The sequence below is a fragment of the Equus caballus genome, chromosome 4, assembly GCF_041296265.1.
Source record: "Equus caballus isolate H_3958 breed thoroughbred chromosome 4, TB-T2T, whole genome shotgun sequence".
Classification (NCBI taxonomy): Eukaryota; Metazoa; Chordata; class Mammalia; order Perissodactyla; family Equidae; genus Equus; species Equus caballus.
The window spans coordinates 93,965,159-93,990,334 of record NC_091687.1 but is presented as its reverse complement, the minus strand read 5'-3'; the positions used below and the strand labels follow the sequence as shown (position 1 = coordinate 93,990,334).

General features: G+C 34.7%; 1 protein-coding gene across 11 annotated transcripts in view; it reads left to right on the top strand.

Moving 5' to 3' along the window:
• The window catches only part of CNOT4 (CCR4-NOT transcription complex subunit 4), a 139,630-nt gene that overhangs the window by 66,985 nt on the left and 47,469 nt on the right, over window positions 1-25,176 (top strand). For 6 of the 11 annotated variants that reach the window (XM_023639747.2, XM_023639745.2, XM_070265882.1 and 3 more), the window contains 5 exons: window positions 6,003-6,200; window positions 13,141-13,227; window positions 13,959-14,060; window positions 14,810-14,935; window positions 17,687-17,820. In XM_023639747.2, coding sequence (XP_023495515.1) covers window positions 6,003-6,200; window positions 13,141-13,227; window positions 13,959-14,060; window positions 14,810-14,935; window positions 17,687-17,820 — 647 coding nt within the window. The remainder of the gene's footprint in view (window positions 1-6,002; window positions 6,201-13,140; window positions 13,228-13,958; window positions 14,061-14,809; window positions 14,936-17,686; window positions 17,821-25,176) is intronic. The other 5 variants (XM_023639748.2, XM_023639746.2, XM_070265883.1 and 2 more) reach the window with 1 other exon arrangement.

Sequence of the window (25,176 nt, the reverse complement as noted above, 5' to 3'; positions counted from 1 at the left end):
ATGGGAGACTACTCTTTTTCCTAGTAAATCTTGTAGAACTGTTTGACGAGGAACATATACAGAAAAATATCAATGAAACTATGGGAAAAAAGAGTGGGCAAATGGAAAGCATAAGAAAGAAGGTATAATAATACTGATACTAGTCATAATCAAATTCAAGATCAAACACATTTTAAAAGGGCAAAGAATAATTTTTCTTACTGATAAAAGGTCCCTAAATTCACGAAACTTTATTTACTTAACAGCAGAGCTTTGAAGTATATTGAGCTGACATAAATAACAGGAGAAACTGCATCCACTTTCATAATAGAGAGATTTCTAACTTCTATGTTTTAGAAATGGACAGATGAAGTGGATAATAAAAAGGAAATGGAAAATTTGAATAATACAGTTAACAAGCATGTGTGTGTTTGTGCTTCCAACTTTCTACAAAGAAGTTTGTACAAAATTTTAAAATACAATACAGTGGGCACAAAAATGAACTGTTAGTCCACAATGGAAATGTTAACCAGTTCCAAAAAGTAGAACTCACTTGTGTATTTCTTTTTATTTATCCTGCTTGGGGTGTGTAAGGCTTCTTGAATTTGTGGATTAGTGAGTTTCATTACTTCTGGAAAAAATTAAGCTATTATCTCTTCCAATATTGCTGTTAATTCTCTTTCCTCTCCTGTTTGGGACTCCAATTAAATATTTTTCAGATCTTTTCACTGTATTCCATATCTCTTATTCTCCTTTCTATGTTTTTATCTTTCTTTCCTTAGTGAGTTGCTGGATGATTTCTTCTCATCTAACCTCTTGAGTTTGAATTGTTTTTTAGGTCCAGTCTGCTGCTAAATATGTCCACTGTGTTTTTAAATTTTGCCTTTGTGCTTTCCATTTCTAGAAGTCATGTTTGTTCTTTTTTCATGCTTGATGTGTTAGTTTTTAAGTAGATTTTTATACCCTGCAGATGTTTTTGTTTGTCATATATTTGTTTAAATAGATAAGCATTATTGTTTTAAAATCTGTGTCCAGTAATTCCAGTAGCTGAAGTCTGTGAGGGATGTTTCTGCTGGTTTGTTGTTCATGTTGTTTTGTATCTTTATGTGCTTGGTTATCTATGCTAGCTTCTTGGTTGTTGTAATTGAATTATTTGTAGGGTTCTCCAAGGCCCAAGGTGCATTTGCCCTCCTTTAGAGAGGCTTTAGTTTAGCCAAATCAAATCTGATTTGCTGATTAGCCAAATCAATCTGCTGGATCTTGTAAACATTGCCATTAGGAATTCCTCAAGCATAACAGTCTCTGGTCTGACCAAGCATAGAGGTCTTTTGGTCTCCAGGGTGCATTCTTCCCTAGGGTTGGTTTCAACAACTTCTCTAGGACGGCTTTCTTCTACCCTCTTTTCCTTTTTTATTATCTTGTTCTGACCTCTGTGTAGTTTGTTCTGATCCTGAGACTAAAAGAGCTCTTTCGGGATGAACTGGGTCTCGGCTTAACGTGGGAATGATCTCCCCCAAAGACTCTTAACATTGGGTTGGCCTTGGGCTTTGAATGCTTGTCCCTCTTTCCGCATTTGTCTCTCTCTCTTTCTCCACTTGTTGTTACTAAGACTTTTCACTTATCTCTCTGGATTTTGACTTTCATCCAAAAATCAACTGGGGATTTCCCCACTGCAGATCATTATTGTTTTTAAGAGGTTGGTTAAAAAAAAGTTTTACATTGTATTTTTCATTGTCTTTAACTAGAGGAAAAGTAAATGCATTTATTAGAAAATGAAGACAAAAATAAATGAACTTATTTCCAGGTTAAGAAACGAGAAATAGAGTAAACATTGTGACAGTGGAAGACAAGGATTAAGCAGAATTTAGTGAAGTAGAAAACAAGTAGTATTTCAATAAGAATTAGATCTGGTTCTCTGAAAAGACCAATAGAATAATCAAACTGTTGGCAAGTCTGATCAGAAAATAATAAAGAGAAGACACTTGTAGATCAGTTAGGAATAAAAGTGGAAATATAGCTACATATATGAAAGAATTTAAGTGATTACATAGAGACTATAAATGATCTTAATTAGTAGTTTGACAATTTATGCACATTAAAAATACTTCTCCACAGGTGTTCTATTTAGTGTTAGTTTGATATATAACATACAATAGTGTCTTTAAAGAAGAATTTTCTGCGTGTAATTTTTCATTTGATGTTATATTCCTTGAAAATTAGGTTTAACATTATGTGTTTCAGTCAGAAAGTAGATCAGGTGTGTTTTTCGTTATATTCGTTTTTAGTACTACCGTTTCTAGCTTTGTGGGTCACTTGCTCTTTCTGCAGTTATTCAAATTATGTGTTTTCATCTCTCGTCTTTAGTCTACTTCCTTTCCTTATCTTGTTGTATCAGCTTATTAATTTTCCATCATTGGGTTTGTAGAGTAGGTATTTATGGTGGGTTGCATATGGAGGGGGAACTGTCATGGAATGCATGCTTTTTGACTTTTTATGAAACTTTTAGACAAATTAAGGCTAATAAGATTTTGTGTATTTGCCATTTGTGTTTAGATTAAATTAGCATATTTTATATTGTCTAGAAAAATTTATTCAATTCTTTCTATCAACAGAGATGCAGCTTCATAGATATGGTAAGATTAAAAAGCTAGTATTTATAACTTGCCTTTAAGTTGCTGGAATAAGAGATATTTGGAGGGTAAATCATAGTAAACTGATTTGTCCTGTTGTTCTCCTGTATTGCTGTCTTTTGCATTATGTAGCAGTTATGTTCCAATAAAGTTGACTTTGAAGCCTGATGGAAGTATATTTCCATAGAGAAAAACTTGAAATAACATAGAAAAAAAGACTAGGATAACCAGTGTTATATACTCACAGTGGTGCATCAGTCATATACTTGATGAGGATTGATGTTGCAACCTAATTTTTGGTACTTGTCATTATCTCCGTCATGTTTTGTGTTTTTATACATTTTTTTTTTTGCTTTTACATACTTTGCATCATCTTTTATCAGGATTTTATAATGTCAGAGAATGTTAGCAACGATAAAACCTTTGAGTGCTTGTCAGATCCCCCATGTTCTCAGAAGAATTTGAGACTCAGAAGAGTTATATCAGTGTTTCTCAAACTTTCTCTGATGAAGAACCAGATTTGCACGTCCTCCCCTTCCCTACTTTATTGAGAACTGATGCAGGGTCCTGTTAGGCATACCTAGTACCCAGCTTGTGTTGTGATTTACCACCTAAATTCCATAACAACCACACTGATAAATATCTTATTCTGCAGAGTTCACCGATGACATACTTGAATGTTGTGGCAATGTTAAGTTGCTATAAAAGTTTCTAAATGCTTATTCTCAATTTTTTTTTTTTTGGTAAGGAAGATTGGCCCTGAGCTAATGTCTATAGCCAACTTCCTCTTTTTGCTGGAGGAAGATGGTCACTGAGCTAACATCTGTGCCAATCTTCCCCTATTTTGTATGTGGGACGCCACCACAGCATGGTTTAATGAGCAGTGTGTAGGTCCGCACCCAGGATCCAAACCTGCGAACCCTGGGCTGCCAAAGCAGAGTACACAAACTTAACCACTACACCACTGGGCCAACTCCTGTATTTTTCTTATCATGGACTAGTAAATACAGTGCGTGGACTACACTTTATAATGGAAGTAGGAGCAATCCATATACTTGGTTTGCTGTAAATGTTAATAAAGGGCAACAGCTTTCAAATGAACTTAATGATAAACACTACAGAAGGAGCTACCCAGAAATTCTGTGGTAGAAAACAGCTTTTCCATGTGCAAATGAAAAATTTAAGTAAACTTATAGAAAGGTATTTTAATTGGCTTTTGTATAGTTCATTTTTATACCAGTGCCTTTATAGCTCCAAATAGCGTCATGGGATTAAAGTCATCCAGCCAAAGATTTGAAAAGAGATACTATAGGTACAGAAAGATGAATGGAGGAGAGAGAGAGAGAAAACTTTAATGGAGAAAGTTACATCATTGATTAAAGAATGAACTTAGTGTAATAGATCTTTAACCATTTGGTTTCTTAAATTAAGATACACAAACATTTTGAAGTAAGAATTTTTTAAAGAAAATTAGCACTGCTAAATTTCCACTTCTAGAGAGTAGTTTGGTGTTCATTTGGGAAATTTTTATTGAGCTTCTAAAATGTGTGATACTAACTTTATATTTGATCCTGGAGAAAGTCCTCAGGGTTATGCAAAATCACTGAGTCAGCTGTTCTGTATGCCTCCTACTCACAAGTAAATTGGAGTATGCCAAATAGGATTAATTAGCTAGAAGATTTAGAGTTTTTAATGTGGGAATTGAATGGTATGGGTGCTTACATCCTGCAGAAGCACTAAGAGTTATGCCTGAATATTTAAGAATAGGGTTTTTGGAGATGTTATGATATTGTTAGTAGAAGTTGAGGAACATAAAGGGAAATCTCACTTCTTTAATTACCTTCAGCATTAATCTGAGTGTGTTCACAAATTTGAAGGTTTTTGTTTTTTACTTATATATGAAAAGATGAAAATAACTTTATATTAAAGGCATAGCAAGGTTTCAGGTTTTTGGATACTCCCTTCACTCTTCGTTGTTCCCACTTTTTTTTTTTAATGGCATTATTTCTGTTGGTCCCCACTCCTGTGTTCTGATAGGCACAATTTCCCAACCCATTGTGGTTCCCACTTCCGGAATCTCTTCATATCCAGTTTTAGATATATTTAATGTGTCCCACCTTCCATTTATTAACTATTTTTATTAATAGTAATAACAACTGACTTATTGAATGCTTATGTGTAGGACACAGTTTTAGTCACTTTATAAGTATGTTATCTTTTTAAACTCTCACAGAAACCTTCTGAATAAAGTACTGGGATTCTCATTTTATGGAAGAGAAGACTGAGAGAGACAAGTCACATAACTTAGCCAAGGTCTCTCAGATAGTAAAGAGTGAGCCAAGATTCAAAGCCAGGTGGTGTGAGTCCACAGCTTTTATTTAGTAGCCTTGGCATTAGCGGTAGGAATAAAAACAATATTGTAATGACAAGAAAGGAAAAAGTTACAACAGTGTAATTGCTAGTATTTATTTATTTATTTATTTATTTATTTTTAAAGATTTTATTTTTTCCTTTTTTTCCCCCAAAGCCCCCCAGTACATAGTTGTATATTCTTCGTTGTGGGTCCTTCTAGTTGTAGCATGTGGGATGCTGCCTCAGCGTGGTTTGATGAGCAGTGCCATGTCCGTGCCCAGGATTCAAACCAACGAAACACTGGGCCGCCTGCAGCGGAGCGCACAGACTTAACCACTCGGCCACGGGGCCAGCCCCTAATTGCTAGTATTTATTGAGGGATTACTGTGTGCCAGTCACAATAATAATTGCTTTATGAGTGTTGTTTTATCTTTACACAAGCCTTCAAGATTATTTTCAGTTTACTTATGAGGATACTGAGGCATAGAGTTTAATTAACTTGCCTATAAGTGTTGAAACGAAATTCAAACTCCTGAGCCAGAGTGTCTGTATTGTTGTTTATTTGTCCGTCTGTGTCCCTCTTAGACTAGGAATGTGTTAAAGAACAAGTAATTCATTAATCTTGTATCACGTAGGTTTTTATTAAATATTTGTTGATTGTAATGCATAAATTCATATTTAGATAGGAGAACTTAAACTTTTTGCCTTTTTGCACATCACCGTAGAAACGTAACTTTTTGATAAACTATGGGCTAGGTGCTGTAGGGAAGAACGAAGATTGGTTTTTGATTTTAGGACCTTTGGTTGTGGTTTAAGTTTTAGCACTAAAAGTGGTCTGTGCTAAGCTCTAAAAAAGAAGTATTTTAGAACTATTTTATTTAACCTTTAACTTTTACTAAGTAAAAGATATTTTAAGCAATTAAAAGATTCAGAAAAAGGGAGAGGTCACCACCGCATACTCATCATCCGGAATTTGATAATTGTTCATATAGTTTTTCTGTTTATTTAATGCTAATTTCTATGTTTGCTTTATGCTTAAAGCCATATCCAGAAGACCCAGCAGTTTATAAACCACTCTCCCAGGAAGAACTGCAAAGGATAAAGAATGAGAAAAAACAGAAACAAAATGAGAGAAAACAGAAAATATCAGAAAATCGCAAACATTTGGCTAGTGTACGGGTTGTACAGAAAAACCTCGTCTTTGTTGTAGGTCTGTCTCAGCGCCTAGCAGACCCAGAGGTAAGTCCTCTTCTGTTTTCTTTCTCAAGTTGACTTGACATTTTTTCTTTTTGCTTATCTTATTTTGAAATAACAGCTGACCCTGCCTAACTGCAGGATTCCTCTGAAAATATTAAAACTTAGGAAAAAATGGGAAATGATTTTTTAAGAATTGCTAAGAAACCAGTGACTTGCCCGGGATCTCACAGCTATTTCATAGCAGGGCCAGGACTAGAAACGCCCCTGTTCTTAAAGCTCCTTGTCCAGTCTATTTTACACTGATGTTTGGTCTGTCGTTCATCCGTCTATCCATTTATCCATTCATCGTTCCATCTGCTTACGAAATTTTCCATTTTGTCTGTGGTGTCCATGAATAGTTGACTATGTTCCCAAAGAATATGTAAGACATTTTACACATTAGGCATGCCATTGGGCATTTATAATCCTGTCACGTGGCCTTTTATAGTCTGTGTAGGTACTAAAGCTGACTCACTGTGAAGTAAATATATGACATTGAATATACGGCTAATGTGGTGATGTGCGGGGTGCTCTGCCTGCTCTCTATACTCTTTACTTTCTTTATTCACTGGAATGCTATGTTGCTAGTTGACTGTTATGTTTAGGCTGAATCTGGAATGTTCAACTTAATATAGAAAGTTTAAATTATTTTAATTTCCTTTGCCGGGGCTGGCCATTTCTTATTAGCCATAGGCCACTTGCTAATACATTGAGGCCCACCAGTGTTCTATATCTGTGTAATTTTCTTTGTTCAGTACTAAGACAGTTTAATTTTTCAATAAGCATTTATTGAGTACCTACAGTGTGCCAGGCACTATGTGAGACACTAAGCATATATCAATAAAAAGTTAGTCACTGCTTATTTACAAAAATAACAGTATACTATGAGAAGTGCTGTGTGATGTGGAGGCATAGAGATAGCACCTGACCGTGAGGTGGAACGTACGTACTCCCCTGCTATCTTTGGGGTAAGGTGCTTCTGGCACAGGAACTATACAAATGCTTCTGGATGAGAAAGAGCTTGGTCTGCAAGTAATTTCTTTGGCTGGAAGATGAGAGTGCAGTGGTGAGAGATGAGGCTGGCGAGGTAAGTGGTAACAGATTATGAAGGGCTTTCTAACCAGGCTAAGGAGTTTTCACCTTATCCTAAAGGCAATAGGAAGCTGTTGACTGTTTTCAAGAACAGAGTGACAAGGCTAGATTTGTGCTTTGAAAATACCATTCTGGCTGCAGTGTGACATGTCAGTGTAATTATATACAAGTCTTTTGTTGTTATGAAGATGTTATACCCAAATATTGGCCAGAAACTATTTCTAGAAGCCAGTGGTCTTCAACCTTATCAGACCCAGTACCCACTTTATTTTAAACTAATATTTTATAATACCCTTTGACTTTCATGAAATAACTTCTTGATAATATAGTCTGTCTACATACATAATTTGAAAAAATATATAAAGGAGAAATGAAAGTAATTATAAAAGACTATTTCTACATGTGAATACTTAGGTACTACACTCTAGAACCTTGATACTTAGGGTGTGGCCTCTGGGCCAGTAGCGTTAGTATCACCTGGGAGCTTATTAATGCAGACTCTTAGGCCTTGCCTCAGAGCTACTGGATCCAGATATGCATTTTAACTAGGTCCTTAAATGATTTGTATGTGTATTTAAGTTTTTGAAGTACTATTTTTCAGTACGTAATAAAATAGTAAGATACTTGCATCTGTAGAATCACTGTGAATGTGGCAACTACAAATGTAGATTGTTACAGGTGTGTGTATTGGCAACTCAGGTACTGTGAAATGCTAATGGTATGATTTTTCTGAAACAACTCTTAGTAAAATTTCAAACAAAGTACTTGTAGTCTTCCCTTCCTGTAAATTCAGTGTATGTCAAAACTGTGGGAAACTTCTTTATATTTATATATAATACGGAATTTGTTTCTAGGTTCACTTAATTATAAACAAGCTTCTCAGCTACATGAATGTCTCGTAGAACATTCAAAAGTTGTGCAGGACAATTCTTTGTTGTGCAGTGCTAGTCTGAGTATTGTAAGCTAGCCCTGGCTCCCATCCACTGACACACACAGTGTCTCCCAGTCACTTTGACATCCTCCCCTAGTAAAAACTCCCACAAATTTCCAAAATGCCCTTTTGAATGCTACCGTCATTAAGAACTACTGCCTTAAACTCAGATGTGATATGAGATGCTGATGTAGCACAACCTGTGATCAGCCTGAACCTTTTGAAGCAGCTGTTTTGGCTGTGAGGTCTTTTGCTGAGTTGGTGTGCATCCAGCTGGAATACTGAATGCAGTTCCACACTCCACTGACCAGAAAACTTTTCAAAATATGCTCTTTCTACCACCTCTCATTCCTGAGACTGCTGTGAAAAACCCAAGGGTCATTGCCTTCGCCGCTGTAACTATCAAATCCCTCAGGAGATTTGGGTGGAAAAAATGATTGAAAACTAGTGTAATCACCTCACCTTCTAATTCATTAAAATTAGCTGTAGACAATGTAACAACCCTATACTTATAAGAACCTAAAATAAAATATGGTAAAAGTAATTACTTTATATTAGTTAAGTTGAAAACTTCTAAGAATTAATGACACCCCTGCCACAGACTGTTTCACAAAGCTTTGATTCTGTCAGATGCAGAACATATTAGCTAAGTTGTGTATGAGAGTATTATCAAATAAGATTGTTTTGAAAGAATACTTTGCATACATTTGACAGGTACACAAAAAAGCTTGTTCCATCCATCACCTCACATAAGTTATTAACCAGGAAAAGAGAGGGAAAAAACCAGGAGACGGTTGAGAAATGGTAAAATTGGTAAAATTGTAAATGAAAATGATAAAATTGATAAGCATAAGAAAACTGCATGTGCATGTGTATGTGTGTGTATAAATACATATATGCATACACACAGAATAGTGATAATCATAAGGCTTTGAAGGTTGAGGAACATTCTGTTACCATATTTGGAATTTATAGCTTATAGATAATGCTTTAATATATCAAGTATTATCTGTAATAGATTTGTAATGACTCTCTCTACTTAATGTCTGTCCTCGAGTTTCTATCTCTGTCTTTAAAAAAAATAATTTTGATCATTGTTTTGAGAATTATTTTCTTATAAGGATCATCTATTAATGAAAATGCTGTTAGGCTATTTGAGCTGATTTGTGTTTAAGAATACTGTGAAGATAAGTTCTCATAGGTTATTGGTGCAGATATTAGAATGTAGTAGATAGTACCGAACTTAGTGAGTCCTGGTTTCTCTTCAGTGGGTCAGTAAAGAATAGCTTTGGACTAGACCAGATGGACTTAATAGATACATATAGAACACTCCATCCAAAAACTACAGAATACACATTGTTCTCAAGAGCACATGGAACATTCTCAAAGATAGATCATATGTTGGGAAACAAGGCAAGCCTCAATAAATTTAAGAAGATTGAAATCATATCAAGCATCTTTTCTGACCGCAATGCTATGAAACTAGAAATCAGCTACAAGGAAAAAAGCTGGGAAAGTAAATATGTGGCGACTAAACATGCTACTGAACGACCAGTGGATCATTGAAGCAGTTAAATGAGAAATCAAAAAATATCTGGAGACAAATGAAAATGGAAATACACCATACCAACTCACATGGGATGCAGCAAAAGCAGTGTTAAGTAGGAAATTCACAGCAATACAGGCCTTCCTTAGCAAACGAGAAAAATCTCAAATAAGCAATCTTAAACTACACCTAACAGAATTAGAAAAAGAAGAACAAAGCCCAAAGTCAGCAGAAGGAGGGAAATAATAAAAATTAGAGCATAAATAAATGAAATTTAAACAAATAAACAAACAACAGTAGAAAGGACCAAAGAAACAAAGAACTGCTTCTTTGAGAAGATAAATAAAATTGACAAATCCTTAGCCAGACTAAGAAAAAAAATAGAAGACTCAAACAAATAAAATTAGAAATGAAAGAGGAGATGGTACTGGCACTGTGGCTGAGTGGTTAAGTTCACGCACTCTGCTTCGGTGGCCGAGGATTTCGTCAGTTCGAATTCTAGGTGTGGACATGGCACCACTCATCAAGCCATGCTGAGGCAGCATCCAACATGCCACAACTAGAAGGACCCACAACTAAAAATACACAGCTATGTACCAGGGGGCTTTGGGGCAAAAAAGGAAAAATAACATCTTAAAAAAAAACCCTGAAAAACCCACAAAAAAACTTCAAAGAAGATTTAATACCTATCCTTCTCAAACTATTCCAAATAGTTGAAGAAGATGGAACATTTCATAACACCTTTTATGAGGCCAACATCACCATAATCCCAAAGCCAGAGAAGGACAACACAAAGAAGGAATATTACAGGCCAGTATTGCTGATGAACATAGATCCTCAACAAAATATCAGCAAACCGAATACAGCAATATATTAAAAAGATCATACACCATGATCAAGTGGCATTTATACTAGGGATGCAGGGATAGTTCAACATCTGCAAATCAGTGTGATACACCATCTTAATAAAATGAGGAATAAAAACTACATGATTGTCTCAATAGATGCTGAGAAGGCATTTGACAAGATCTAACATCCATTTATGATAAAAACTCTGAATAAAATACGTATAAAAGGAAAGCACCTCAACATACTAATGGCCAAATATGACACACTCACAGCCAACATCATACTCAATGGGGAAAAACAAAAAGCCATCCCTCTGAGAACAGGAACAAGACAAGCATGCCCACTCTCAAATACTGGAGATTTTGGCCAGAGCAATTAGGCAAGAAAAAGAAGTAAAAGGAATCCAAATTGGAAAGGAAGAAGTAAGACTTTCACTGTTTGCAGACGACATGATTGTAAATATAGAAAACCCTAAAGAATGTGTCAGAAAACTATTAGAAATTAACAACTACAGCAGATTTGCAGGGTACAAAGTCAACTTCAAAAATCAGTGGCATTTACATACTCCAATAATGAACTAACAGAACGAGAACTCAAGAATACAATCTCATTTACAATCACAAGAAAATGAATAAAATACCTAGGAATAAATTTAACCAAGGAGGTGAAAGACCTATACAATGAAAACTATAAGACATTATTGAAAGAAATCAATGATGGCATAAAGAAATGGAAAGATATCCTATGCACATGGATTGGAAGAATAAATATAGTGAAAATGTCCATACTGTCTAAAGCAATCTATAGATTCAGTGCAATCCCAATCAGAATCCCAATGTCATTCTTCATGGAAAAAGAACAAAGCATCCTGAAATTGATATGGGGAAACAAAAGACCTCAAATACCTAAAGCTATCCTGAGAAAAAAGAACAAAGCTGGAGGCTTTACAATCCCTGACTTCAAAATATACTACAAAGCTATAGTAATCAAAACATCATGGTACTGATACAAAAAGAGAGACACAGATTAACGGAACAGAATTGAAAGCCAAGAAGTAAAACCATACATCTACAGACAGCTAATCTTTCACAAAGGAGCTACAAACATAGAACAGAGAAAGGAAAGTCTCTTCAGTAAATGGTGTTGGGAAAACTGGATGGCCTACATTCAAAAGAATGAAAGTAGACCATTATCTTTCACCGTACATAAAAAGTAACTCGAAATGTATCAAAGACTTGAAACCATAAAACTCCTAGAAGAAAATGTAGGCAGTATAGTCTTTGACATTAGTCTTAGAAGGATCTTTTCGAATACCCTGTCTGCTCGGTTGAGGGAAACAAAAGGAAAAATAAAGAATGGCACTTCATCAGACTAAAGAGCTTCTGCATGGCAAAGGAAACCAGGAACAAAACAGAAAGACAACCCACTGACTGGGAGAAAATATTTGTAAATCATATATCCTACAAGGGGTTACTCTCCAAGTATCTGAAGAGCTCACACTTCCTAACAGCAAAAAACAACTCGATCAAAAAATGGGCAGTGGATATGAACAGACATTTATCTAAGAGGATATACTGATGGTCAATACACACATGAAAAGATGTTCAACATCACTAATCATCAGGGAAATGCAAATCAAAACTACACTAAGATACCACCTTATACCCATTAAAATGGCCGTTATCACCAAGACAAAACATAAAAAGTTCTATAGAAGGTGTGGAAAAAAGAGAACCCTCATACACTGCTGGTGGAAATGCAAACTGGTGCAGCTGCTATGGAAAACAGTATGGGGATTTCTTAAAAAATTAAAAAATAGAAATACCATATGATCCAGCTATCCCAGTACTGGCTGTTTATCCAAAGAACTTGAAATCAGCAATTCAGAGAGACTTATGCACCCTTGTGTTCATTCCAGCATTATTTACTATAGCCAAGAAGTGGAAGCAACCCAAATGCCCATTGACTGATGATTAGATGAGGAAGATGTCCTGTGTATATATAATGGAATACTACTCAGCCATAAAAAAGGACAAAATCATCTCATTCTCAACAATATGGATGGAGCTTAAGAGTATTATGTTAAGCGAAATATGCCAGACAGAGAAAGACAAACACTGGATCATTTTAGTCATATGTGGAAGATAAACTAACACAGGGACAAAGAGAACAGTTTAGTGGTTACCAGAGGGGAAGGGAGATGGGAGATGTGCACAAGGGGTGAAGGGGCACATTTATATGGTGTCTGACAAATAATAATGTACAACTGAAATTTCACCATGTTGTAAACTGTTATGAACTCAATTGAAAAAAATCACATTAAAAAAAAAGAACAGCTTTTGGACTCTGTTGATTATTTCCTTTAGGTTCACCACACAAATTGTGACTAGAAAATAGTCACATTTATTAGAAAACATTAAAAATTATTTTCTTTTCACTAAGGAGGGATGATTTATGTCTCCATTATAAGGATAAAATTGATGAAAATGAGGACAGTTTATACCTTATTTTTTCTTCTTTTGTAGGTTTTAAAACGACCAGAATATTTTGGGAAGTTTGGTAAAATACATAAAGTTGTCATAAATAATAGCACATCATATGCAGGCTCACAGGTAACTAATTATAGAGATTTTTCCTTTCCTTCCTATGGTCTAGGCTTGACCTGAGCAGTTTTGAAGGAAAATTTGCTTTCTTTCATTAGAAAGCTTGAGGTTCAAGCCTTAAGCCATTGTAGTGACCTCTTTTGATGAGGTGGGGGAACTTTTGGTGTTCATTTGACCCTTCTAGGACTTACTAGTGGATTGATGGAAATAGTAAAACAAAGATATAGTGATGGTTTGAAGGGGAGAGGGAGTTGATTCTATGGTTAGGCAGTCCAGATAATGATTTTTATTTAACAAATTTTCAATATCTGAAAATACTAATAGAGCATTTTTGCTGTGCTGGTAATAGCAGATAAAATACTCTTGCAGATTGTATTTGTTTTCGGGAGAATATAATTTGACACTGTGTCTTCAGATCTTACATTTTTAAATCTAAGTTTAAAAGTCTTTTATAACCTTGACAAACCTGTCAAATGGCTTTAAAAGAAAGCCAAGCCAAAGAAGATATTTTATTCGTATATATTTTAATCTGCTTAAAATCAGATAAACTTCATTAAGTATGATTGTTTTAAAATGAGCTAGTATATGGTTTAGTCAAAGCTACTACTACTTCTAATTATTGTCATTATTATTATTGATAGTAGTAGTAAAGGCCTTTAGAATTCCCTAGGCAGGTTGCAAGATAATTTTTTAAAGTTTTTGTTGAATTTGAAAGTAGTAACAGTGGGTTTTCATTTTAGGGTCCAAGTGCCAGTGCTTATGTAACCTATATCCGGTCAGAAGATGCTCTCAGAGCCATACAGTGTGTCAACAATGTGGTGGTAGATGGCAGAACACTTAAGGTAATATGGTCATCTTGGTTTTCTTTTTTTTTTTTTTAAGAAGAAATGGATAAAATCTAGTAAGTGGAGGAGAACATAGCATTTACATATTCCATTTGGAAGAGGTCTGTTTGAAGATTGCTTGTTAGTCATCCATACCAACCTATGACAGCTAATTTGTTTACTGCTGACTTATATAGGGTCCTATTTGCCAGGTAGAAATAAACATGTTACTAGGGGATAATCCTTAAAAATCTCCTATATTTATACATATTTTATTCTGTGTAAATGAATCTATTACTATTCTTTTCAGAAATAGGTAGTGGTTCTGATTTATTGTTCTTAAATATTTGGATTTTGATCAATTTGGGTTTGAGTGAAGGATCCCAGCAAGCAATGCTTTATGTAAATGGAAGGAGGATGGCATAATTAGAAACAGGAATTTGCCTTCTTATGTGCCTAATCACTTATAACATGGAACAGATTTTATCTGTCTTCTCTTCTGATCTCTAGGGAAGAAGATTTGGATGCTCAAGTTCTGGAAACGATAGACTGAGATGTTTTCTTTAGTTCTTCCAATTGAGCATCATCTTTAATAATAAATCCTGCTAGTAATAGTTTAGTTCTCTAGTAGTCACAGCCATACTTCTTGTTTTCTCATGTGTGTGCCTCGTTTTAGATGAAGTGAAAATGCGAAACATGGAAATTCTCATTGTGGTGTTAGTTCACATTTTGAGTCTTTTTTCCCCCCTCCCTTTCTCTTCCTACAGGCATCTCTAGGTACAACAAAATACTGCAGTTACTTCTTAAAGAATATGCAGTGTCCAAAACCTGACTGCATGTATCTACACGAATTGGGGGATGAGGCAGCCAGCTTCACAAAAGAGGAAATGCAGGTAGTAAAGTAATGTGAATTGTCAACTTTGAGAAAAGGAAGTGTTTTTCTAAGTTAAAATTGCACAGGCAAAAACTAGGGATTTTATTTTTTTAAAACTGGTATTACTTTAAAGTAGCATTTCCCAAGCAGTGTTTCATGGAATGTCAGTTCTGCAGGATATTATAATAATAAAAATGGGTCTGTGATCCACTAAGTTTGAAAATGCTAGACTAATAGGTTTTTTCCCCTGCAGGACTTCTCAGAGTCTTTAATATGTTAATACATGGGAGGAATGTATAAGCAGAACTTAACTGACCAAGGAAAGCATTTTGAGAAATGCTGCTTTAAGGGGAATGTCAGCAAAATGAAAGCTAAGCAGGATACTGTAATTATGAGGGTTTTTTTCCCTCCCCAATCTCTACTCTTTAGAGACAGCATGATAAAAAATAATTTTCTGTCAGATGTTGCTGATAAACTAAGATTATTTTTATAAAGTGATTCTCCCCATGAAAGCATCCACTGAGTCAGTGTCCTGTAAAGGGTGAATTGAAAGCTTATCATCATATGTTCTTTTTTTGTTTTTTGAAAGATTGGCACCTGAGCTAACATCTGTTGCCAGTCTTTTTTATTTTTTTCTTTTCCCTCTTCTTCTCCCCAAGGCCCCTGAGTACATAGTTGTATATTCTATTTGTAGGTCCTTCTTGTTGTGCTGTGTGGGACACCGCCTCAGCATGGCTTGATGAGCGATGTCATGTCCATGCCTGGGATCCAAACCAGCAAAACCCTGGGCCTCATATGTTCTTTTTAACATTTCCTCTTGTCCCCTTTCTTTTTTAAGAATAACCATGCCTTTCTAAGTAAAAATGTTGACCATATGACATACTAAATGAGGATAATACCAAAGCACAGTGCTGTGCTTCCCTAACATAGATGAGGACCTCAGATTGTTGGTTGGACTTTTGCAGGAATACTTATTTAGAAGATGGGGGCATTGATTGCTATCTTTCATTCTCCAGTTCTGACTGGAGAAAATCTTATAGGGGCTCCTTTAAATGAAATATTACCTTTTTTTTGACTTGGAGTTCCACAGATTAAAAATTTCTTAACAGTGTTGTCTTTATGATCCAAAAACTGTTAAAATAAGGTCTCTGTGACATTTAATGGAGATGGATGACTTCTTTCTTAAAGCTTGTCCAATAAATGCTTCTTGATTTTATCTTTTTTTTTCCAATGATTCTCTTGGATGAAATCTAAGGTTGAACCATTTCAAACTGAATTTTGGCTAGCTTTACTCTTGGGTACTAATTACGATGAAAATCTCAAAGAATTTGTGAACCCCACTTGATCTCATTTTGAGTATTATGGAACAGTAAAAGAAAATAGATGTACAGTCCCTCAGAACTTTATTGTATGGGATTTAACCTGTCTCTATGAACTGCCCCTGTAGAATCGCTTGAATATCAATTTGAGCTCTTTGTGGCTAATGAAAGCCATAATATCTCCTGAAGTATTGATTGCAGAAAGTATTTTCAAGGCTTTTCATGTTTTAAAGATGTAAAATCCACATCTAACGGTATTTTTTCTTAATAATTTAAAATTTGTTTCACATCATTGTCCTGAATTCATCTTGCTCTTCTTTACCCAAGATATACTTTGAAAAGGGGTTTCTTTGTTCAAACACTTTCTCAATGTAGAAAGGAAATTTGAACAAATTGTATCATGGCAAAAATCAGGAGATCTTTCTGTGTTACTGTATATCTCAAAATTTGGTACCATGTGAAATATTTATAGATCCAACTGAAACAGGCAAGAGCCCTCTCAGAACAGGGAACGTTGCATCATGCTGTATATGTGATACAATTATTCTCTATTAGATGATATCGCATGCACTTGTTTTTTTTTGTTTTATTTTTGTTTCGATCTGTTCTGTTCTGGTTTTGATTTTCCCATAACATTTATTCAGACCACACTTGTAAAATAATTAACAATCCTGAAGGTAAGTAAAAATGTCATTCCAGTCATCATATACATGGAAACGGTAAAAAGTTATTCAAAGTAATTTCATTTTAAGTCATTCAAAGTAACATTTTTGTATGTGACTAGTTTCCATAGTCAATCTGTCAGTCTTTGCCTGATTTCTCCCATAATGGTTATAACATTGCCTTCTAAGATACAGCTGCCAACTACAGTAAATACAGAGTTCTCTTTGTTGTGTATATAGCAGGGATTGGCAAACTTTTTCTGTGACAGGCCAGTTAGTAAATATTTTAGGCTTTCTGGGCCACGTGGTCTCTGTAGCAGCTATTCAGCTCTACTGTTATAGCGTGAAAGCAGCCACGGACAACTCATAAGTAATAGACAAGTCATAGGTGAATGAGCGTGACTGTTCCAATAAAACTTTCTTTACAAAAATAAAGTGACTGGCTGTAAATGACCAACCTTTGGTCTAGAGTTTAAAATACTTTAAATTTTATGTAAAAACATAAAACTTTTAATCTCTAAAAAGAAAGAAATTGATTTTCAGTGATCTTCATAAAATTCAGTGGTGGATGAAATGCCTTAATTAATGGAATATATGTCATATAGTTTTGTTGGAAGAACTTTCATTGGTCTAGAAATTTTGTGACATCATCCTCACAGGTTTCTCCGACATCATGAAAAACCCTTACATGTTTTGTTAGAATATCTTTAATAATTCAGAAAGTAATTCAGTATTTTATTCCAGCCATTTGGTGAACCCCACTGCAGTTTTAATTTGTTCTTCCATTAGGCGGGTAAACACCAAGAGTATGAACAGAAGCTACTTCAAGAATTATATAAATTAAACCCCAATTTTCTTCAACTATCTACGGGTTCAGTTGATAAGAATAAGAACAAAGTGACGCCACTGCAGAGGTATGATACGTAAGTACCAATATTAGTTTAATCAGACACCTTACCTTCATGTCTGTCGATGTTCTCTTTTCTTTCTACGTCTTTTTCAGGCAGAATCCTTCTTGACAATGTCTATCATTTATGCAGAATTGTTGCACTATATAGGAAATGTTGAGTCAATATTTCTGGGTTTGAATGTTTGCTGCCTGCTGCTCCCTGCTAATACTTCAGATGTGCTTCTTGATGCCTTCCCCTTTGCATTGATTTGCAGACTTCCCTGAGCCCTGGGAATACCCTTCTTGATAAAAAGGAAGTTAAGGGATGTTGGTTATTAAACGGCTTTTGTCACCTGATTGAAGTTCCCCCCTGAAATAAGAAGGGGAAAAAAAATGTAAAAGGGAGAGAGAGAGTTATCTGAAGCATTGTGTGTCGGGGACACAAATATTCATGGTTGTCTAGTCTTAGGGGTCACTAAAGTCTTGTATCCTCTGAGTGAGGAGGGTATCCCGTATTCAGAATCTTATTCATCTTAGGAAATAACTTGCTTTTGAGTAGATCTATATTGTGTCAATGTTTAAACAAATTTATGGTCTTAAGTGCTGAGTCTCATTCTGATGTGGTGATCTTGACATCTTGGATTGTATTTGGGTTATGGTCTGTCAGAAAATGGTATGATTAATAAAAACAATGATTTTGAGGTTGTACTCTATGCAGAATGTTCCTTAAGTTTGATGTGTTAGGATCTTTGTTCATTATTTTTTAAACTTGGTAAGTTTAACTTTTATAAAATGAATTCGTTTAAAGTAAATAACTGTAATTAATTTAGTAATGTTGATTTTCTTTTTAAAAAATTTATTCCAAATTTACATTTGTTTGATGTTTTAATTGTCTGAGTGTTACATGTTATAGTCCAATGTCTATTTAGCACTAAAGTAATGTAAAGGCCATTTTCAAATATAGTTAATAATAATTACATGAATTGTTGTCACAGTCATTTCTTTAAAAACATATTCTTGTATTTGAATTCTTAAAGTCTTTAAGTTTATTCACTTTAATAGTAAAGATTATTTATAAAGACTATTCACATTCAAGTGCTTCTTGTTTATAAACACACATATGTACATGTGTATATAAAAATATATATAAAAGAGGCCACAGAGCAAAACATAAAATTACTATGTAATAAACTTTGAAATTTGTTTATATCAAAACTAACAATAAAAGCTAAGTCCAAAAGATATCTTTTTGGATTGATAAGCTTTGGCCCTTTCCTTTGATCTTTTTGTATCTACCCCTCTCTACCCTTTGTGTTTATTTTATTATGAACCATATGCTATTACTTACCTCTTTGGTTGCTAGCTCTGTAGTGCTTCGTGTAAGAATGGGGTTATTGTAGTAAAAATTTATTTCAGATGCTTTTATCATTTATGCACATCATTGTTCTCATTAAAAATGTTCTAATTAAAATCATATCTGGGTTTGTAGCTCCTAGAGAATTCAGAGCAGAAATTTAAATTTTAGATTATCTCTTTTAGATAATGTTTGTTATTTCTTGAATATAAAAAATATTTTTTTTATTCAAGGAAATTTGAAAAATATATAAAAACATTCAGAAGAAAGTAAATATTGTATGTTGATCTCAGTACTCAGACATTTTCACGGAAAATGATTTGATGTATTTTCCATGTAGAGAGTGTTTCCTTGTAGTCCTTTCTCCTTCCTTTGAATGTATATTTACACAAAATATGTTGGTTTGTTACCTTTTAAAACTTAATACTCATTATTATGAATATTTTCCCATGTCATGAAAACATAATTGTTTATGGCTGCATAGTATTGTTATATATGAATTTCAAATTTATTAAATCAGTCTCCTGCTGGTGTATATGATGTTATTTTCATTTTGGTGCTTTTATTTATAACACTGTGATGAACTTTTTTTTGATAAACATTTTGATTGTAGCTTTGATATTCTTAGAAGTAGAACTGCTGAGTCAAAGATTATGAGTACCTATTTCCTTCAATTGAGTATTTTTTTTCTGTACATTTGCCAACTTGGTAAACAAAAAAACTGTCTCGTTTTAATTTGTATTTGGTTAAAAGAGTGAACTTTTTTTTAAGATATGCTTTTATTTTGATGAGGAAAATTGGCCCTGAGCTAACATCTTTTGCCAATCCTCCTTGTTTTTTTTATATTTCCCCCTCCAAAGCCCCAGTACATAGTTGTATATCCCAGTTGTAAGTCCTTCTAGTTCTTCTATGTGGGATGCCATCACAGCATGGCTTGATGAGTGGTTTGTAGGTCTGTGCCCAGGATCCGAACTGGTGAACCCCTGGCTGCTGAAGTGGAGCACGCGAACTTAACCACTACACCACTGGGCCGGCCCCCTACAGTATGCTTTTTATGCAGTGTGAATTCATATCTGTTTGCCATGTTTTACTGGTGTATTTAAGTGTAATGTGCAGTATATAGATCTTTCTCCTATTAGTTGACCAGTCTATTTGTGTTTGAAAATACTTGGATTTATAAATCAAATTTGGAAGAATTTATATTCTACACTATAACATTGACTCCTCTCAACCATTAGCATAGTATCTCTATTAAGTCTTTTGTGTTTCTTAGGAAAGATTTTTGTGTGTGTGTCTTTTTCCTGTTTGTTGTATTGAATCTCCCATTACCACCTCTTCCTGTTTTGATAATCCCCCTAGGCTAAAAATTAAAGAACAGTATTAGAAAACGATGCTAGCTGGCATCCTTGTCTCATTCTTCGCTCTTATAGGGATATCTCCAGTGTTTTATTCACTCTTAAGTATGATTTTGACCATTTATTTGAGATAAATATTTTAAATCACAGCATGAAAATACCTTGTTATTTCTAATTTGCTGAGCTTTCTTCTTTAGATTGGAAGGGAAAATTGGAATTTACCAAATATCTTTTTGGCGTTTATAACAAGTATTTAGCTTTTATTTAACTTATTTTTTGTGATCAGTTGTTAATAGATTTACTAGTATTTTACTGGCTTTGCCCTTATGTAAAGTATAGTCAGAGTACATTCATAACTGTTGCAATAGCAGGTGTGGAGTGTTGTAGGAGCTACAAGTTGTAGAGAAGAAAAGGAAGAAACGAGGATTTAAAACAGTGTACTCGTTTAATAACTTTGCCCAAGCCAGTGCTACTGAACCTCAGTTGGACCTTAATAAATTTTGACATGGATACTTAACGCTTTGCATAAGTACATGATATAGGAAAGTTTTTGGGCGGAGGGGTTGTTTTCTGTTTGTTTAATGCAGATCCTCGAAATTCGTTAATGGCAATTGATGGCCCAAGTTATGGAGAGCTGTCTTTTGGCAAGCTCCTAGAGCTTGCTTGCTTTCTGCGCCAGCCCCTGCTAGAGAGTAAGTTCGACTGACTGGCAGTAATACTGAAGGTGTGCTTTGGTCTCCATTTCCACATTGCTACCATACAGGCCACAGTGGTAGGGAGGAATTTGTAGCTAAGTTTTCTTTTTCCCACAGAGAAGACTTAAGTTAAAATGATGAGCAATATGACTGACTCTCTGCATGGTTCTACTCAAAAGATAAGTTTTGCTTATTCAAGATAAGTTGAGAATTAAACTCCCTAGGGTAAAAAGAAAAAGAATGGTTCCTTTTATCTTTTCTTGGCATTCCTATGTGATAAGTAGCAGTTTTACAAGAGTTGTAGGAAAGCAAAACCTGGAACCTTGTAGATTGATACTGAGCTTAAAATGTAGTTTTTAAAAATTTTTAATTAAGTCAGAGTACAAATATTAAGATTTCCATAGCTCCTAATCCTCACTGAACCCTGACATGGCCCCCTGATACACATGTATGTTAGTAAGTGAAATTTCCTGTAATAAGTCTTATTCCTATCTCACTTAAGTGAATAATAAATTCTAAAAGAAATGTGTCATTTGCTTTCCCCCTCCATTATTATAAATTTGAGAGTATGTCAGATTGAGTATTGACTATAGATGTGCTTTTTTTCTATATTAATAAGTTACTTTGAAATGCTGGATACAAATTATGAGAATGGGGAGTGAAGAAGCTATGCAGTAGTGATGCTTAAGAACTGGATATTTTATTTTTAATTTTCGGGCTTCAAAATACCTTCATTTAAGTTGAGACACCACTTGTGCACCAACTGAAGACTGAAAGGAATAAAGTAGCTAGATGGGCTGCTGTGCCCAAAACATTGTGTAGGCCTACCTATAAGAATTTGGGGGACAGATGTAGGATGTCCAGATCACTCAAGGTAAGTCACCATCAAACAAGCCACCACTGAAGGAATGGAGATGTTCAGCTTTAGACTTAGGTGAAAAGAGGGTTGAACAAAAATTTGGTGTCTTCTGTGTTCATTTAAAAATTTTTCCCGGCAGTCCACTGTGGTAGATACTGTTATCTTACTACTGGCAAGAAAACTAAGTCTCAGAGAGTTTAAATAGTTTACCATTATCCTACATAAATAAGTGATAGACTAGATCATGACGAAAGTCTCTCTCACTTTTAAGCCCCAGCTCATTCTCCCACTCTGCCATTCCTTAGTCTGGAAGAGGTGAAATTCTTAAGAGACTGTAACATGAATCAAAAACTCTGACATGAATCAAACTAATTCAGATAAATCAAACTGTACCATAACTATATGTGTATGTTGACTTTGAAGATCTCTGGTACTTAAGGCTTATTACCTCAGGATCAATATAGTGGATGTATTATAAATTCCAACGAATTGGTGGTATTTTAAATAAACCCTTCCCTAAACCACAGATTGGTGGCGGTAGAGGACAAGCTAAAGAAATGGTGAAAGGAAAATTTCTATAGGAATTTGTCAATTTTTTACACTTATTACATTGAAAGAAAATGTACATCTTTTAAAAAATTTGTTTATCCTTATTGAAAATTAAGTATAAGTTCTGATAGACTGAAGGTATAGTCAGAGTATCTTATTTATTCTGCACAACGGGAGTGGTGGCTGCATGAATCCTGTTTTACCCTGGCATTGGTAAACCCCTGAGATTTAGAAAAGGTATGGTCCAGAGACCTGTAGAAAATAGTCTTGAGTAGAGATTATTAAGTCATGGATAGGCTTCAGGAGATCTGTGAATTCTTTGAAATTTTATATAAAAATCTTTGTGTGTGTGCACAGTTTTCTGGAGAAAGCATCCATGATCTAAAAATAGTTAATTACTGGTGTAGTGGGCACTGATATGCTGATCCCCAATAGATAGATTAGAGGTGAATTCAGGAGTGGCGTAAAGCAGTGATTCTCAATGTATGGACAAGTGCCATGAGAGGTGGCCTACATTTTTTTGTAAACTGGATCCTGAGAAAGACATTCCCTCTTGTATAAAAGATAAATGATTTGCAGTTCCCTACTTCTACTTTTGCATAAAACTAAGGTCTACTTACTTACAAAACTAAGTAGAAGGGTTAGTAAGGTTTGCTAAAATTGGATATTTACATTAAAATCAGAGAATTACAAGATTTTTCTGAACTTATTTCTCAAAATGTTTCCTTATTTCTCTAAAGAAATTTTCTTCCCATGCTGTGTTTGGATATATAAAGTTACTGCACATGTGCACATACAACACTGGAAAACTAGTAAGTGAGCTGGGGTATCTTGCTTCACCTAAGTAGAATATATGTATTCAAAAAAGTCAGAGAGCCGCTGGTCTGAAGTATTTGTTCCAGAAGGTGAATTTTAATGAGTGTGGGGGAGGGATGGTTAGAAATAGGGTTGTTGGTGCCCTTATTTCTTAGAATAGAAGAAAAAGGACATCAAATGAGCAATCATGTGTTTAAATTCAACTTTTATAATAGTATCTCTTAAAGATAAATTTTATTACTGAAATACAAAATTACAATGAATAAATGAGGACTTTACTTGCTGTTTTTGAAAGCTTGCCACATTCTGTGATATGTTTAGGATGGTGGGTGTCCATCTTTCAGCTTTAATATTAAAAATAATTATTTATAATTACTAGTAATCAGAACATTTATTTTCATTCATGATAGGTATATCCTGGAGTTATGAGAAAATTCTGATGAAAATTATATTTACCATACTAAAAGCAATCCAGGTTTATTGAGGCATTTTTTCCTTGCCCTGTTAATAGCTAATTGTGTTGCGTTACTTAAGAGGGGCCATATTTTAATAGCAAAGTAATACTTTAAATGTTAATGTATATTTGAAGCCTGTATAAATAACATATTCTGTAAAGGCAGGCTGCTTATCTATAACTTAAATTTGTCTTTTGCAGTAGCAAATGTTTATTCCAGTTGTTTGACTTAGGTGAGCATGAACAATGAAAGTGAATTCTTCTAAATGAATGTGGGAATGTTTAATTTAGGAGCAACGTAAATAGTATTTGTGTGTATAGTAATATGACAGTGAAATTTGGAAGGGTCCATTATGTTGACATCTGTGTTAAATTTTACCTTGTATCCAAAATGCAACCAAAATTAATACAATCACTGAGACTGTTTTTATCTTTTGAATGTAATGAACAAGGGAATTAGACCTTATCAGTATTTTTTTCTATCCCACCCCCAGTCCTCAAAAAAATTTCTTCTTTGATACTTTTACTGTGTAATTACTTGCTTTATACTGCAAATTTTAGAAAGCAGCTGAGAGGCTGTTTTCAGGAATTTTGTTGGCATTTCCATCAAGGAAGTAAAAGGAAGTCAATTATAAGCACTGTCTTTGGGGCAAATTAGAAGCAAGCAAAGGTGGCTGAGCATCTGAAGATCCAGATGGAGGCACAGCTGTGTCAAACTACCTGCTTGCAGATAGTTGTGAATTTTGCTTTCTTTATCTGTAAAACAAAGTATTTAAATTTGATATTAATGATCCTTCTAGCTCTAAAATCTAGTAAGTTTAGACACTTTGAGGAGATTTGATGTGATAGGTGTCTTTTCACTGTGTTCTTCATTTCCTCTAGTGCAGTGGTCATTGGGTACCAGGTGTCTCTAGACTAAGTGAATCAGAAGCTCCAGGGACGGAGCCTGGCTATATACTTTATACTTTAAATAAATATATATAGAAATATTTATTTATTTATTTTTTTGAAAAGCTCCATAGTATTGGATTCCCACTGTTGGGTTATTTGAAAAATATTTACTCCTGAGAAATCTATAATCTCACCCTAGGTTTCAGAACTATTTAGGGCCAGAACTTAAAAAAAAAAAATTATAGTGAGACCGTTAGTATGAAAACATATGTTTATGAATTTGCATCTGCGGGGATTTACACACACAGTGTTGCCTTCTGGAAATACTATCTTGATTGTGTCATGAGACCAAAGCATCTATTAGAACTTCTTCGTGCCACTTGAATCCAGTGCTTCTCAATCACCTGTGTCTTCAGG